This window comes from Salmo salar, chromosome 13, assembly GCF_965601325.2.
Source record: "Salmo salar chromosome 13, fSalSal1, whole genome shotgun sequence".
NCBI lineage: Eukaryota > Metazoa > Chordata > Actinopteri > Salmoniformes > Salmonidae > Salmo > Salmo salar.
The window spans coordinates 53,791,678-53,809,513 of record NC_138303.1 but is presented as its reverse complement, the minus strand read 5'-3'; the positions used below and the strand labels follow the sequence as shown (position 1 = coordinate 53,809,513).

General features: G+C 43.4%; 1 protein-coding gene across 2 annotated transcripts in view; it reads left to right on the top strand.

The window, feature by feature from the left end:
• Positions 1-17,836, top strand: part of LOC106567397 (phosphatidylinositol-3,5-bisphosphate 3-phosphatase MTMR4) — a 140,638-nt gene that overhangs the window by 97,026 nt on the left and 25,776 nt on the right. For both annotated transcript variants that reach the window (XM_014136580.3, XM_082960199.1), the window contains 4 exons: positions 10,511-10,593; positions 11,703-11,869; positions 11,979-12,075; positions 13,825-13,938. In XM_014136580.3, the coding sequence (XP_013992055.3) occupies positions 10,511-10,593; positions 11,703-11,869; positions 11,979-12,075; positions 13,825-13,938 (461 nt within the window). The remainder of the gene's footprint in view (positions 1-10,510; positions 10,594-11,702; positions 11,870-11,978; positions 12,076-13,824; positions 13,939-17,836) is intronic.

Below are 17,836 nucleotides of genomic sequence, written 5' to 3'. Positions count from 1 at the left end.
GTCCTTCACGGCGTAGTGTGTTACCAATTGTTTTCTTGGTGACTATGGTCCCAGCTGCCTTGAGATCATTGACAAGATCCTCCCGTGTAGTTCTGGGCTGATTCCTCACCGTTCTCATGATCTTGCCATAAAATGGACTTGGTCTTTTATCAAATAGGGCTATCTTCTGTGTACCACCCCTACCTAGTCACAACAGAACTAATTGCCTCAAACGCATTAAGAAGGAAAGAAATTCCACAAATTAACTTTTAACAAGCAACACCTGTTAATTGAAATGCATTCCAGGTGACTACCTCATGAATCTGGTTGAAAGAATGCCAAGGGAGTGCAAAGCTGTCATCAAGGCAAAGGGTGGCTTCTTTGATGAATCTCAAATATAAAATATATTTTCATTTGTTTAACACATTATTCCATATGTGCTATTTCACAGTTTTGATGTCTTCACTATTATTCTACAATGTAGAAAATAGTAAAACATAAATACAAACCCTGGAATGAGTAGGTGTGTCCAAACTTTTGACTGTAATTAGCTATACAGCCCGATAATACCAGTGATGATGTAGACCTAAATCATCATGTTTTTTTGTGCAACAGTATCTTCTAAATCAAAGAGGAATACGCAAAGCATGAATATGTTAGTTGCATGAAGTAGCTAAGAGAAAACATTCAATGTAGCCAAACGTTATAGGGTCCCCAAGTAAACACTTATCAACACTTTGGTTCCTACCCTGTCACAATAATTCCTTCCTGGCGTTTTCATTTGTTGTCATCTTAATAAACACTGTATTCAAAGTTCCCACTATTATGTTCTAACTATGGAATTAGAATAATCATTCTATTTTCATGATTCCAACAGTTCACCCAAGTGTTTTGCTCTAAATCGCAAGCCAAATCACAATTGCAACATATGGTTAAAAATAAGGTCTAGATTATTTGCCTATATTGTGCAGTCCTACGTGGCAGTGTGGAAATGGTCTAAAATGAGTGCAGGAAATGCAGAAATTGTAGAAAATGCTGATTTTTTTTTGTTGGGTGAATTGAACAGTATAAAACAATCAGAATGGAGAAAGACCCATTGAAATCACTTAGAATGTATGTGTTGCCACCCTAGGGTCATGCACTACTCATAAAGAAAATTTAGAACTTTTATTATTCCGTGATATTACCTTTTTGCCATATCGCCCAACCCTAACACATGCAATACACATGATACAGAGATCCTGGAAAAAACAACACTAGCATGTTCAAGTAGCTTGGTAGCCTAGTGGTTAGAGTGTTGGACTATTAACTGAAAGGTTGTAAGATTGAATCCCTGAGCTGACAAGGTAAAAATCTGTTGTTCTACCCCTGAATGAGGTAGTTAACCCACTGTTCCTAGGCTGTCATTGGAAATAATAATTTGTTCTTAACTGACTTGCTTAGTTAAATAAAAAAATAGCTGCTCTGACATAGCCTGGTTAAACCAGATTGAATACTGCAGTGTAATGTACATAAATCTGTTTGGTTGCCAGGCTAATTGCTACACTGTCTATAGATCTGTAGATCTGTGCACAGAACTGAGAGGTAGTAATGTGAGGAACAAAACTCTGCCTGAAAGGAGAGGCTAGATTCATTACAGGCCATATAATACATTTTAGACAGAATGTCCTGCTGCTTACAAGCCAAGGCTGGTAGCACTTCAAATTATGTGATTGAGATGCAGAGCCATTCCCAGAACCTGATGCCAGGTCCCCTCCTCACACCCACTGAGTTGGCAGTGTTTCGGGCACCACAGGAGTGGTGCAGTGAGCGGTGTCTATGATCTCACCACCAGCTAGGACTGTTTTACGTGCCCTCTGGAGTTTCAGGGAGCCGGCCCAGTGCTTACTTAAAGTCGCATGTGCACACCACAGACACACAGGCACACAGGCACACACACACACACTTTTCTTGGCATCCAGTGGCCCCTCCTACTGACGCCAGACCCTGCTGTAATACAAACAACCTGATTGTTTGCATTCACTGGCCTTAGAGTGAGATTCCACCTCCTCCCCTATTCCTCTTTAGTCTCGAAACTCGACCCTAGTCAACAGTGACTAGGGTTTGGATTCAATTATGGACTCTTTTGACATAGAGGATCGATGTCACTGCCTATGTCGATAAGGGAGAAAAATAAAAAAATCACGCGGCCGACATGTCAGAATGTCGCGATTCAAAACCTTTTTTATTCAAGCAGATAAAGTAGTGAAGTAGGCAGTGACGTAGTTCCTCTATGCCAAAAGAGTCCGTCATTGAAACTAGACCCTAGTCACTGACCACGTTTATATGCACACAGTATTCCTGATAATAGCTCATATCCTACTTAAGGTCTTATTCAGGATAACCCGTTTACATTCACCTTTGATATCCTGCTTACGAGTATCTATGTAATGAATAAACTGAAAATCCTAATTTAAGTTCATATGGGTTAAATGGAATAGTAACTGAAATAAGGACACTGACTGTAGGCCTATAACCTTCTACAGGTAGAGTAAAATAATATAAACTCCAGGCGAATTATGCATTTCTTGCAGTAAAAGTATACAACAAATGTTTATTTTGTCTCGGGAACAGGAGTGGAGAAATATGATTTATTTCTTTCAGCATCTCTTGAGAAAATGTGAATGTGTGTGTAATGTGTTATCTCTGGCAATGTTAAACAAGTAGACAGTATTTCAACCACATTAAATATGCACCCAATATGAACTGAATTCGTGTTTCATCGTTTTCTCAGCTTTCAAACTGATGACATTTGGACATTTTGCACAGGACCAATCTTTCCACTGTTTTTAGTTATTCCGTTTTCTCCCTGATCCTTATACGAAACAGACAACTTTAACGGTGTTAACTAGATTACTAGAGCATTCATTCTAAGAAGAGAAACAACATGTATCTAACTATAGTTGACAAACAAATGGCCTACCAAATGTCGGAAAAAGCATGTCTAAATTATTGGTGAAATTAGCCAGTAGGCTATATGGACCAGTACGGAGTATCAGCAAAATAAATTACTATGTAATTATAGTGGATCAAATTGCGCAGATTCTTAATTTTTTTTAAGTGATTTGTTTGACAATCAGGTGAAAACATCATCACACAACACCTATGATATGCGAAACTGAGCCTGCGGAGATCGCGAAAAACAAAAGTCAACGGGATAAGATGTTTACACGCCACAGTATCCCGTCGAAGATCAGCATAACATAGGCATCTTATCCGAGTTTCTCATAACCGGGATACAAGCTTTTTCGTGTTGTTGTAAACGGGATCTGATGTTTATATGAGTCAACTCAAAAACAGAATGCAACAGTATCCCGAATATTGGTGTGCATGTAAACATGGTCAATGTGTTGCCTAGGGTCGGGTTTTAGAGACTAACTCCTCTCCTCCTTCTCCCCCATCCCAGAACTCCAGTCATCTAACAGAGTACCTGTAGTAAGACTATTCTGCCCTTGAATTGCATGCCCATGCAAAACTAGACAGGTAGCTAACAACTAAGTCTTCAATAAAACTCCCAAGGCGTGACTTTTCTTGAATGAATATATTGAAAACGTTTATGTTGTGAAAAAACAAATATTTTCCGAGGCTGAAGTGTGACAAGAAATAGCTACACTGAAAGACCTGCACCATAGCGTTGTTTTTAGCTGCTTCTATGCGGGCAGAACGAATTCTTTACTTCCTGTTTGCGTACAGTCTAAGTACCAGAAAGCTCCACTAGGGGGCAAATAACACCATGGAACACAATGAAAATCCATCTTAACCATTGTAATAAAATTATCTGTTACCTTCTAACAGGATGGCAGCACACTCCCCGCCTGGTATAATGAAATTGTGCCGCTATGAAATAAAACATGTATTAAGAAACAAATAATGTCCTTTTATTCTTATCTTTCGTCTCTAGGATGCTTCAGAAAGAAGAACAACAATCTCTGAGATTGGTCTCAGAAACACCTTAGTAGCTCCTTGCTTGACAATTTTTAGTTCTACTTTCCTAACCTTTTTGTCATTACTGGTAAAGGTTTTGACCACAAGCCCGACTGGCCAGTCATTTCTGTGCGCCTGACTGTCTTTCAATAAGACAACATCTCCCACTTTTACATTTGGCTTCTCTGCTGTCCATTTTCTGCGTCTCTGCAGCTGGTGTTGTCCGCACCGTCATGAAAGGATCTGGCAACATGAATGAGTTGTGCTGTGCCTCGATTGAGAGCTTTCCAGCTTGAGAACCTCTCAAAGCGATGAGAGCCGAGTTGAGCTCCAGAAACCTTAGTGGCGAAGACAGTGACGTCTGGTTAAATCTCCGCGTCTGCGTGAGGCTCTACAAGGTCAAAATTGATGGTCTCAGGCTCACTTGAGTTTGCTTGGGTCAGGAAAGGTGGACCTGAGAACCAACTGGTGTGCAGCTAGTATGGGCCTGGTTGCATGGTCTGCTGGATTGCTTTCAGTGTTTACATAACACCACTGATCTGGATGGGTAGACTTCCTGATGCGAGTTACTCTATTGGCAACATACACATAGAATCTTTTGGTGACATTGTGGATGTAACCGAGAACTATCTTACTGTCTGTATAGAACTTGGCCGCATTTACATCAATGTCCATTTTGTCTCTGATCAGTTCATACATCTCAACAGCTAGCACAGCCGCACACAGTTCTAGGCGTGGGATAGTGTGGGCCGGACGAGGGGCTAATTTTGATTTCCCCATGACAAATCCAATATGGCATTGACCTTCAGAGTCAATAACTCTCAGGTAGGCTTCCGCTCCTATGGCTACTGTAGAGGCATCCGAGAAGATGTGTAGCTCTCTTTTTTGAGTGGTAGACAAAGAGACTGGGATGTAGGTCCGCTGAATATACACATGTTCCAACTCCATCAAAGATTCCTTCCACATTTTCCATTCCTCTTCTTTTTCTGTGGGAAGAGGGGCATTCCACTCACTCTGATCAGAAGAGAGTTCTCTGATTAAGGCTTTGCCTTGCATTGTTATTGGAGCCTCGAACCCAAGGGGGTCATAAAGACTATTCACTGTGGACAGGATGCCTCTTCTCGTAAAAGGCTTCTCATTGTGGGACACCTGGAATGAGAAGCTGTCTGTTTCCAGGTTCCAGGAAAGTCCCAGACTCTGTTGAAAAGGGAGAGGATCCACTCCTAGGTCCAGATCTTTTAAGTCTTTTGCACGGTCCTCCATAGGGAAGGCTTCCATAAATGTTTTGCTATTGGATGCAATCTTGTGTAGTTTCATGTTGGACTCCGCTAACATTGCTTGTGTTTTTCTTAGAATGTTGATAGCTTCTTCTGTAGTAGCTACTGATGTCAGCTCATCATCGATGTAGAAGTTCCTCACTACATATTGCTTGGGTTCTGACCCGTGTTCCTTCTCACCCTGTAGAGCTGCTCGTCTCATGCAGTAGATGGCTACGGCTGGTGAGGGGCTGTTCCCAAATACATGGACTTTCATCCTGTACTCAGTTATGTTTCTATCTGGGTTGTTGTCTTCATACCAGAGAAACCTTAAGTAATCTCTGTGATCCTCACGTACACCAAAACAGTAAAACATTTGTTGCACATCTGCTGTTAGTGCAACGCAATCCTTGCGGAAGCGCATTAGGACACCCAAGAGTGTGTTGTTTAAGTCTGGACCACTGAGCAGAACATTGTTAAGTGACACGCCTTGACACTTAGCACTGGAGTCAAATACTACTCTTATTTGTTCAGGCTTTTGTGGATGGTAAACACCAAATATGGGCAGATACCAGCATTCTTTGTCTCCCTCTAGTGGCGGAGAAGGTTCTGCTTGGTCGTTACCCAGCATCTTTTGCATGAAGTCAATAAAATGATGCTTCATATCAGGCTTTTTGTCTAAAGTCCTGCGAAGTGATGTGAGACGGTTCATGGCCTGCTCCCTGTTATTAGGAAGGCCGACGTCTAGTGGGGCGAAAGGGTAGTGGAGCTACCCAGTTGTTTCCATCATCCTGGAAAACCTGTTTGTCCATAATGTCCAAGAAGGCTTTGTCCTCCACTGATGGTGCTGGTTTATTATCGTCTTGTGCTTTGTCGAACACGGAACATCCCAGGCTGTCTGTGTTCACAGTTGTGCTTGGATCTCTCGAGTGCACTGTAGAGGGAGAGATGTGTTTCTGAGCTACGCTGTTGTAGTTCTCTTTTACCTGGATGATGTCAGGGCAAGGGCTCAGATAGGATGTGCGACCATTTTGAAGTATGTTTGTCCTGAACACGTTAACATTGGCTGGTCGGTGAGCCGTTCCCAGACAGACCTCACCCACGAAGACCCACCCGAGGTCGAGTCGCTGTGCATAAGGAGTGTCGTGGGGCCCATTTATTTGCTCTCGTACCTTGTGTACCCTTAAGATGTCTCGTCCTAAGAGCAGGAGGATGGGAGCATCTGGGTCCACAGCTGGAATTTTGACCGGCACTGGTTGCAGATGGGGATGATGACATGCAATGTCGGGGGAGGGAATCTCCATCCTATCATCTGGCATCATGTCACACTCTATCAGAGTAGGGAGAGTGAGCTGCATGTGTCCATCTATAGACTCCACCATGAAGTTGACGGCTCTCCTGCCTGAAGTCTCTGTTACCCCAGAACATGTCTTCATGGTGTATGGAGCAGAGTTGTCATTGATGTTGAAGAGATTGAAAAACTCTGTCTTGGCCAGAGATTTGTTGCTCTGTTCATCAAGCACTACATGCGTTTTAACAGCTTTCTCTCTTTTCCCAACTGGATAAGCTTTGACTAGGCATATTTTTGAACATGATCTTGGATTGACTGCCTCACCACAGATCTCCGTACACTTTGAGGTGACAGATAGAAGAGCATCGTCACCTTGCTCCCCGCCATGCTCTTTCTCTGCTGTAGCGGTGTTTGTATTGGAAGGGGCTGGGCCTGGATGCAGAGCAGCAAGATGTCTGTCACTGTTGCACTCAGAGTACTTGATTGACACCTTACAGTCTTTAGCTCTGTGCTGAGTTGACCCACAACATCGGAAACAAATGCCATTCTCTTTGAGATATGATTTGCGCTCATCTAGAGTTTTGTATCTAAACCCACAACACTTTTTAAGAGGATGAGGCTTGTTATGTATTGGGCAGTGAAGGTCAGGGCTTTCAACCTTTGTCTTACTGGGTTTGGTTTGGTGGTCTGAGGGCTCAGATGACACATCTGTTTTGTATACAGTCACAGGTGTCTTGCTGCTGTACCTGTCAGGTTTCTCACCTTTTATAGACACCTGGTTAGTTGAGGTGTAGAGGGTGAAACTGGGGTCGTTTCTAGTTTTTGCCTGGTTCCTGATGAATCTCGAGAAGAACGAGAATGGTGGGAATGCTACCCGATAGTCCTCCTTGTATTTGGATCCCTGTGCTATCCATCTTTCTTGTAAACTGAATGGAAGTTTCTCTACTATAGGGTTTACCCCCCGAGATGTGTCCAGATAAGCGAGGCCTGGAAGGTACCCTTCTACTTTAGCACACTCCAGTTCGAGAAGAATGTCACCTAGTTCTCTTAGTTTGTGATTGTCTTTATTAGTCAGTTTTGGAAAATCATACATTTTCTTCAAAAGTGCATTCTCGATCACTTCAGGTGTACCATAGCACTCTTCTAGTCATTGCCAGACCATGTTAAGCCCTGCTGTTGCATTGAAAATATGGACAGATCTAATTCTCTTTGCTTGCTCAGACGACTCTGCCCCTAGCCACTAAGTAATTAGATCTAACTCTTCCCTGGCTGTTAAGTTCAAGTCTCTGGTCGCATTGAGAAAGGATGCTTTCCATGCCCAATAATTTTCAGGGCGATCATCAAACTTCAGGAGTCCGGAACTCACCATCTCACGCCGTAGGAGGTGCTTGATGAGGTCTGGTGCCACTTGTGACTCAGGGATGCTTTGTGTGTGTGTGACTGGAAGTGGGCTTGTTTTCCATTTCCACCATGCTGCTGTTCATTTCTTTTGAACGTAGAGTCTCTGCTCATGCTCTGTTGTTTTCTACTTTCTGGATTATGGCATGTAGCTGGGTCAACACTAAGCTCTTGTTTCTCTACTTCAAATGGAAGTTCAGCAAAGTAGGGCCTAGCATGTTGTTGCACATACTCACAAGTACGTTGGACTGGACTTAAGGGCTGTGTCCCTGTCTAGTTATTTGCGAAGCTCTCTGCGTTCTGATTCTACAGCTTCTTCAAGGGCTGCAGCTTCAGCCAACGCAGCAGCAGCTGTTCTCTCAAATTGGAGAACATATAAACTTGCATCGAGGTCAGCTTTTTGCTTCATCACAGAAGCTTCCTTCTCAGCATAGGAGACTTGAGCACGCGCTGCGTCCGCCTTGGCACGTGCTTTGATGGCTGCAGAACTCACCGTTGAGGATCTGCTTGACTGTTTTGATGACCTTGATCTTGTAGACTGAGACTTGGTCCCAATGTGCTGAAGAGGCTCCTCCATCTCTCTCTGTTGAACACCTGGCTCTGCTTGTTGCATCAAAGACTGCTGGTGTTCCCTAGGATAAGAGGCTTTGTTGGCTGATGAACGTAAAACATAACCACCGTGTGCGGTTATTCTTGTGCTTGAGCCCGCTGTGATGATGTTTTTTCACTATTCTGCCCTTGAATTGCGTTCCCATGCAAAACTAGACAGATAGCTAACAACTAAGTCTTCAATAAAACTCCCAAGGCGTGACTTTTCTTGAATGAATATATTGAAAACGTTTATGTTGTGAAAAAACTAATATTTGAAGCGTGACAAGAAATAGCTACACTGAAAGACCTGCACCGTAGCGTTGTTTTTAGCTGCTTCTATGTGTGCAGAACGAATTCTTTACTTCCTGTTTGCGTACAGTCTAAGTACCAGAAAGCTCCACTAGGGGGCAAATAACACCATGGAACACAATGAAAATCCATCTTAACCATTGTAATAAAATTATCTGTTACCTTCTAACTTTTTTTTTTAAACATACAGACATCTGCACTGTCAGTTTGTGCTGCCTGGGTATTAAAATGTTATATTTTGATATCCTTTCCCCTTCCATTTTCTTCTCCCATACTTTCCTTTTCAAGCTTGGTTGTGGTCAGCAAAAGTCACTCTTTCTGCCGTGCTAATTTGTGTTCTCTGCTTGACTTTAGCTCTTTCTTTTTATGTTTTGCCTATCATTAACTTTGTTCTGTTGTTTTTCTTCAGTTTAATCGTTTTTCCATTTCCTCTGTTCCCTGTCTTGTTGTCACCCCCCTCCTCCTTCCTGATCTCTGCTCCCCCCCGGTCCTGGTGTATGTCTGTCACTTTGTTGTAGACCTATCAAGGTGTGGACAATCATATTTCTGCGAGTACCTTGTGTCAACAGCAACCCTCAGCTTCCCCCCTCCTTCCTCCCACAGTCTAGACTAGACCGCTCTATCATTTAACCTCTGGTTCAGACTGACTACTCCTGGATTATTGTGCACTCCGGAAGGACAAAATGTAATTTAATTTGAAATTGGAAGCAATCTAAAAACGGTTTTATTAATTTTCTGATTCAGAATCTTCTCAACATTGAATATAACTGAATGCACTTAGCAAGGCAAGAGCCAAGCAGTTTTGTTTTGCAGAGATTTCATTTATAGTGCATCTTAAGATTTTGTAGCACCACTTTGTGCCGAAGTCTGTCTGAAGTGTGGCAGCATGAATTGGTTGTTCATTACCGAGTTAAATGACCCAGGCCCCCACCGGTCAGCGTAGATGCTGATTGGCCTGCCCCAATCAAAGGTCAAGCCTCATTGGGTAATTTTATAACTGTTGCGTTCGGAGTGACCTCATTAACACCCCTGACCTGTGGACCAATAATAGAGCTAGAGCTGTGGTACGGAACACTACAGGCTCAGCATAATAGAATAACTGAGTGAAGATTCTAGAATAGATTGCACTGCTGCAGACTCCAGAGCTTGGCCTGTGGTGATGACTCATTGATTTAAAATTGTTATTATGGTTGCATTCTGGTTGTTGTTTGTATGAATGAGATTTACTGTGTGACAATTTACTGTGGCAACTATGAAAAGTGTAAATACACTTAAGATATAAACGTTATAGTTCATGGAAGGTGCATTGACAATGTAATAACATGCAACGTGATGATTTTATAAGGAAATGCAAATGATGCTGTCGTGAATTAGATATTGGTCTGGCAATAGAGGCATTGGTATGGTGTCTGTTTTAGGCCTATACCTAATAGAGGCTTGCGTGAATTTACATAACCCATGAGAAAGGTAAGTCCACCACAAATATCATCTTCCAATCCCCTCTGCTGTGTGAAAAATGTATTGTTACCTCACCGTGCCTTGCTGTCTACCTTACAGTAGGTACCTTAACTAGCCATGACGAGCCTAGATTACTAGGTACTTCATTAAATGTGTTGTGTTCAGTGAGGTATCCTGTGTAACGTGGTGCCCCCATTATTAGAGGTGTTGTGTCTGTCATGGTGTCTTGTGTAATGTGGTGTCCTCTCTCTGTCTCCCCGTACAGCTGCCTCTGAGGCTCATAGAGAGTGTGGAGAGCAGAGACATGTTCCAACTGCACATCATCTGCAAGGACTCCAAAGTCGTCAGGTAAAGTGAAAATTCCTACTTTATATCTACGGTACCTACACTGGCTTGTGACAAACAACTATTATTAGGACTTCTTGATAAATGGATATCTTGTGCTCCATGAATCATTGTTTTTTTACATGATCAAAAAAAGTATTTTTTTTAATTAAATTTGATTGACATTAAGCACAACATGATATTTTTTGACACAATGTATAGGCTTAGTTCGTCGTGGTCTTTTTTGATAGGCCTATGCCACAATATTTCTGCTAATGGGAAAACTAGATCCTTTGTTATTGCAAAAGTTGAAAAAGAGATGTCATGAAGTTGGCTTAAGAACATTTTTGTCTCAAAACCACTTAAGATCCTTTTTTTTAAGGCCGTGACTACGAATAAAGAGTTTTCGCCCACGCCCTGCCCACCCCTCTAGAAACTTCTTTCTCAAAGCTAAGAATCCGGATCCGGTTCTGCGCATGTGTTATTTTACACACACATAGCTGCTGCTCACAATCCCCCTCCCTTCACGTTTCACTCTTTACTCACCCTCTTCTGAAAAGACTGGAACTTCAAGGAACCAAAGCCAATCTATGCACTGCAGCCCACTTCTCTCCTATAAAACTGTAGTGTTGTTGGCTCACTGTGACAGCCTGTCTGGCGTCTTCCTCACAGAGATGCAGACATCAGAAGTGTTCCCACCTCTTTGATTGGGATGGCTTTATATCCTGCCTGAGGAGCCGATGTGATGTGGCACGGCCCAGGGAAACACTCAGAGCACTCATGAGAATATAGAATCATAGAAAAATCTCCATGTTGGAGAGCACTCATTATTACCTGTTTGTGAGCTACTGTAAGAGAGAATATAGGCCTACATACAGTAACTGTATACCACCCTCACATTCTGCCCAATTAAGATGACTTTCAAAACAAACTTGTTGGACAATATATGATAATGTAGGCATAACCCATGGTTATGTGTTATCTTTTGGTCCTTGAACATGTTTTGCCTAAGAATAATAGTAGATATTGTACACAAACCATAATAATATGGTGAAAGCATGATAATGGTGTTGAAGTTGGTGGCCATCCTCTGATTTTCCATTCTATGTGTTTGTGTTTTGTTATCTACTCAGATGCCATTTCTCGACATTCAAGCAGTGCCAGGAGTGGCTGAAGCGTCTGAATCGGGCCATAGCCCACCCTGGCAGGCTGGAGGATCTGTTTGCCTTGGCCTACCACGCCTGGTGTCTGGGGGGCAGCGCAGACGATGAGGACCAGCACCTACACCTCTGTAGACCAGGTTAGTGTCAGACATGTACACACACACACATGCACACACACACGCAGATTAAAACCCTGAGGCCTCATTATTGTTGTTTTACCTCTCTTCCCTCTTTCTCTCTATGTAGGTGATCATGTCCGTCAGAGGCTGGAGATGGAGGTGAGGAGGATGGGCTTCGACATGCAAAACGCCTGGAGAGTGTCCGACATCAACCTCAACTACAAGTATGATACACACAAACACACATACACACAGCCCCCCAGTCTCAACACAGAGCGGGAAGATTGATGATCAAACAACTGCCTCATCAAGCCAACACACACACACACACACACACACACACACACACACACACACACACACACACACACACACACACACACACACACACAGCTTAGCTAGCTAGCCCACTCTCTCCTAAGCAGGTACGTCTAACATCTGTGCTGTTAAATAGTCCCAGACTCGTTTGCGGAGCAGACTGGGTGAGGAGAGTGACTCAGCATTTCAAATAGCGTTTTCTTCGCCAGTCAGTGTTTAAACTCTCTCTCTCTGTTGCTGCTCGGCTCTTGATAATCTGTGTGACAGGTCTATGGGGGAGGGAGAGGGGAGGGAGGGAGAGGGGGATACGAGGGGAGGGAGGGAGAGGGGGATACAGGGGGAGAGAGGGAGGAGGGAGGGAGCGAGGGAGGGAGGGAGTGGGTAGAGACGGGGTGAGAGAGAGAGAGGGATTAGACGGAGGGGTAGAGTAAGAGTCGTTGTCATCCCTGTGACAGACTGAGCTCTCTCAGTCTGGGGGGGCGGCTTCCATCTGTTTGTTCCTCTCCTCTGTCTGACACTCACCAGTCACGTCGCACACACATCACACGCACATTTCTGTGTATGTCTGTCTTGCACTCAGACATACATGCAAATCATACACACCTTTCTGTACCACCCATCTCTAACACACTTACACGCAGACATATTTAACATAACTTTCACAATTGCACTCACACAGACTTGAAAAGACATTAAAAGGTGTCTGAGGCCTGTGTGTGTCCTCTGCTGAGTAGGTACATAAGTAAATTAATCTGCAGTATGCTCTGAGAGCCACAGTGTATAGCTCTCTCTGTCGCGCTCTCTCTCTGTCTCTCTCTCTCTCTTGCTGTCTGCTCTGAGTGTCCTGCTGAGGGGGACAGACACACTGGAGAAACGGGTAATTTAAGCAGGCCAGAACCTGCTGGGGATAGATAACTCAGCACAACACACACACACTGGAACACATACACACTCATATCTACCTGGAGCAGACAGTAGACAGCAACTGCAGGCTAGGATAGAGATTGGGGGGGGGGGGGGGGGGGGCGAGCAACAGTGATGTGCAAACTAGAGGAGATGGTGTAAGTGCTGGAGGGTCGGAATAGATGATAGAAAGATTTAATAGGGGATAAAGAGCTAGAGACGGCGGGCCAGTGAATATCTCTGTTACGGCATGGCTTGGAGTTGTCGATCTCACTGAATATTTTATCTGACAAATAAAAGCCCTCTCTCACTAATACTCACCTAAATAGTAGCCAACAGTCTTGGAACGTTGATAATTACCCTGCTTTGCTGTGCATTTTAGTCAGTGGTAAATTATGTACGTTCTCCCTTTCCTATACGTATAAATCTACAGTCTACTTTATTGCTTAGTGCAAATGTAATGGAGGTGATTTGATTAACTATACTTGCTTGATGAGTAACCTTGCCTGAGAGCTGAAGACTTGTTAGATGCCTAGAATTTAAATCAAGGGGTCTGACTACTTTCCGAATGCACTGTATAATAAACGTAATAATCTGTATAACCCTAACCCGATTCAGACGCTTCAGCCACTCCTGGCACTGCTTGAATGTCGAAAAATGGCATCTGAGTAGATAACAAAACACAAACACATAGAATGGAAAATCACTTCAACACCATTATCATGCTGTCCCCTCATCTTCTCTCCTGCCAGGTTGTGCTCCAGCTACCCCCAGAAGCTGCTGGTGCCAGTGTGGATCACAGACAAGGAGCTGGAGAGTGTCGGCTCCTTCAGGTCCTCCAAGAGGATCCCTGTGGTGGTCTACAGGTACACACAGGACACACACACCATAACGTACACATCATACACACACCATAACGTACACACACACATCATACCATACTCACACACCATAACGTACACACACAATCATACCATACACACCATAACGTACACACACACACACACATCATACACACACTATAATGTACACCCACACATCATACACACACCATAACGTACACACACACACACCATCATGTACATACACACATCCGCCATACTACACAAAAACGTTGTACATTTTATTCAATTAGCAGACGCTCTTATCCAGAGCGACTCAAAACTGTCTCCTTTTTTCAAAACTACACACAATTCCCAAAACTGCACACACAAAATGCAAAATGCCTCACATCTCCTTCAAAATTTAACACTGCATTCAAAATGCCATAAACACATGTCAGAATGAAGCATTTGCATCAAATGGCAAACACTGCTTTCATAATAGTACATTTTTGGATATACCATGTAAACACTGTTGTTCTAAATCTAAAGCTCTTTGGTCTTTCATAGGCTTATATCTACAGTTCAATACAATGTTCTACAGTGAAAGTAATCTGCTGAGAGGGGTAACAAGTACACTGTAAACACCAATGCAATGTAGAAACAGAAAATATTTATAGGCCAAACATTACTGTTGTATACAGTAGCATACAACAAAACCATAAACATATGTAAACCAAAAGCATATTCTTTAGAATACAGTAAAGAACACAATTGTGTGTGGGGTCCCGGTGCTAAGCTTCGTTTCATCTCTTCTCCGGGCTGGGTCTGGTCACAATATTAAGTCCACATCACAAGATATGTTTTCTCTTGCCAAACATCGAGGGAAGTATCTCCTAGCATGGCGTATCCAACCTTGGACAGAGGCAACCTCTATGTCCCCACATGCGTCCTCCATTGCCTGGAGAAGCGGCATGCGGGCATAGTGTTGGCGATCATACACTTTCCAGCGCCAGGCTGAGAATAATTCTTCTATGGGATTTAGAAAAGGTGAATATGGGGGTAGGTACAAAACTACAAATTGTGGATGGGTGGCAAACCAGTTTTGGACCAGAACAGCCCGGTGAATCTAGCAGGCTCCTGATCTGGATCAGGGACAAGTATTGTGTAAATTGCATCCAAAAAAGTGAGCATATGGCCGGTGTTGTACGGACCCAGTGTGGCATTGTGATGGAGGACCCCGTTTTGAGTGATGGCAGCACACATAGTGATATTACCCCCACGCTGTCCAGGGACAGGTGCCGCCTGGTTTTGGTGAGGTTGAAGCAAACCTCATCCACATAAATAAATTCATGGCGAATTACATGGGCATCCAGCTCCAATACTCTCTGTAACAGACAAAAGGATATTCAGATGAGTAAATATGGTATGTCTGAAGTACTGGAAGTAGTGTTGCATACATACAAAGTCATGTCGCATATTCTTGACTCTGTCAGAGTTTCTCTCAAATGGCACCTTGTAAAGTTGTTTCATCGTCACTCGGTGCCGTTGGAGGATGCGTTGTATGGTCGACAGGCTTACAGCATTGATGTTGTTAAATATGGTGTCATTATTCAAGATATGCTCTCTTATCTTTCGAATCCTAATTGCATTGTTGGCCAAAACCATATTTATAATTGCAGTCTCTTGTACATCTGTAAACAAGCATCCTCGTCCTCCATGATGTCTTTGCCTTTCCACTCTGTACAGAATTCAAACACAGTATGTGTTCAGCATAGGAACTGTAAACAATGTACAAAAAAATGTAGTACAGCATGATAACCAACCTCATTCATTCAATGCAGTGCAGTAAATGGATGGCTTAGAGTTACAAATGTTTATGCAATACTATGCAGTCATACGTATTTTACAGTACATTACTGTAATGCTAAAATAGTCATTAGATAGTTGCATACCTGTTCTCATTTCTGACGGTTTGAATTATGGACGCCACTGTAAATCGACTCAAGTTGGGCTGGACTCTCAGTCCAGCCTCTCTCATGGTCAAACCGTGGTTGATCACATGATCAACAAGTGTTGCCCTAATCTCATCAGAGATGGCTCTCCTTCCTTCTCTTCTTTGCCCTCGTCTTCTTCCTCCTACACCTCCAACTCATCGTCTTTGAATTTCTCCTCGTTGTTGTCCCCTGCCTCTCCCTCCTACTCCTCTTGCTCTCTGTCCATTGTTGGCATCCATTGTTCAAAACAGGTCATTTGACCTTTGACCTATTTATAGGCCTATACTACAGTAAAGCAGTGATTTGTTAGTGATCAGTTAAGCAGTTAGTGTTTGCACATGTGAGGAGTGTGTGTGTGACCTGGTGAATAAGTGTAGCATTTTGATTGGTTGTGTTTGGAAAAGGAAAGCAAGTCACTTCCTGTTAGATTTTTGTGTTTTAGGTAGAGAATTGTGTGTAGAGTTTTGAGTAAAGTGTTTGATGCAATTGACAACTGAGTCAAAGGCTGAGAAATAGCTTATGGTTTTGGATATTTGGTGTGTAGTTTTGCACTTTGAGTGAGAGGTTTCAAAAATCATATGACATGAAAAGATTTTGTGTGTAAGCAGTTGGAAAAAACGGTAAAGCGTTCATCTTAAAAGATCGTTTTTGTTCTATTGATGTGTATCAGAACTATTCGCCATTCAAGAAGACAGAAATACAGCTGGTATGAGTTTTGCATCATATGTTTAGGTAACTAAGTGAGGCAACCACATATCACAGACATGGTAAGTAAAAAAAAATCTCAAAAGAGCAGCTATCAGCAAGTCAGTGCTAGTAAGAAAAGACAAGCGAGTGTTCTTGCAAGAAAGGCAAGGGGCTCTCGAGTTGCGCAGGGGTCTAAGGCTGTATCCAGGCTAAGGCTGTATCCAGGCTGTATCACAATCGGCCGTGATTAGGAGTCCCGTAGGGCGGCACATAATTGGCCCAGCGTCGTCCGGGTTTGGACGGTGTAGGCCGTCATTGTAAATACGAATTTGATATTAACTGACTTGCCTGGTTAAATAAATAAAATTGTTTATTTTATATTTGTTTTCTGGGGAGGGCTACTTTGTAAAGCGTTTTTCAGGCATCTTTGTAAGATTGGTAGGCACTCAGCTGTCCTGATGTTAGAGGGAAGCTTGTTCCACCATTTGGGTGCCAGGACAGAGATGAGCTTAGACTGGGATGAGCGGGAGCCAGCCCCTCATAGTGGTGGGAGGGCCAAGAGATGAGAGGTGGCAAAACGGAGTGCTCAGGTTGGGTTGTAGGGTTTGAACATAGACAAAAAATATGGAGGGGCAGTTTCCCTTGCTGCTACGTAGGCACGCAGCAGGGTCTTGAAATGGATGCGAGCTTGGATTGTGAGCTAGAGGAGAGTGCGAAAGAGCAGGGTGACATGCGAGAACTTGGGATGGTTGAGAACCAGGCGGGCTGCGGTATTGTGGAGGAGTTGCAGGGCTTTGATGGCTGAAGCGGGTAAGCTTGCAGTAGCCCAGACGGGAGAGATCAAGTGCCACGGACCTGTACCATTTCCGGTGTGAGGAAGGGGTTGTATTCTACTGATGTTGTAGAGCATGAACCTGCAGGAGCGAATTATTACTCAAAGAACGACTGGGTGTTGTCCAGGATTATGCCCAGGTTCTTTGCACTCCGTAGGGTTGGGAGACCATAGAGTTGTCAACCGTGATAGAAAGCTTTTGGAGCGGGAAGTCCTTCCTTGGGCGGAAGGGCTGCTCAGTCTTGTCCGTCTTGTAGAGTTTGAGGTGAGGGGCCAACATCCAAGCTGAGATGTCTGCCAGGCACGCAGAGATACGTGTTGCCACCTGGATGTCAGAAGGGGGGAAGGCAGGAAGGAGGAAGAAAAAACTGAAGAAAACACACACACACTGACACATTTCAAATATCCTCACCATACCACACCTAAG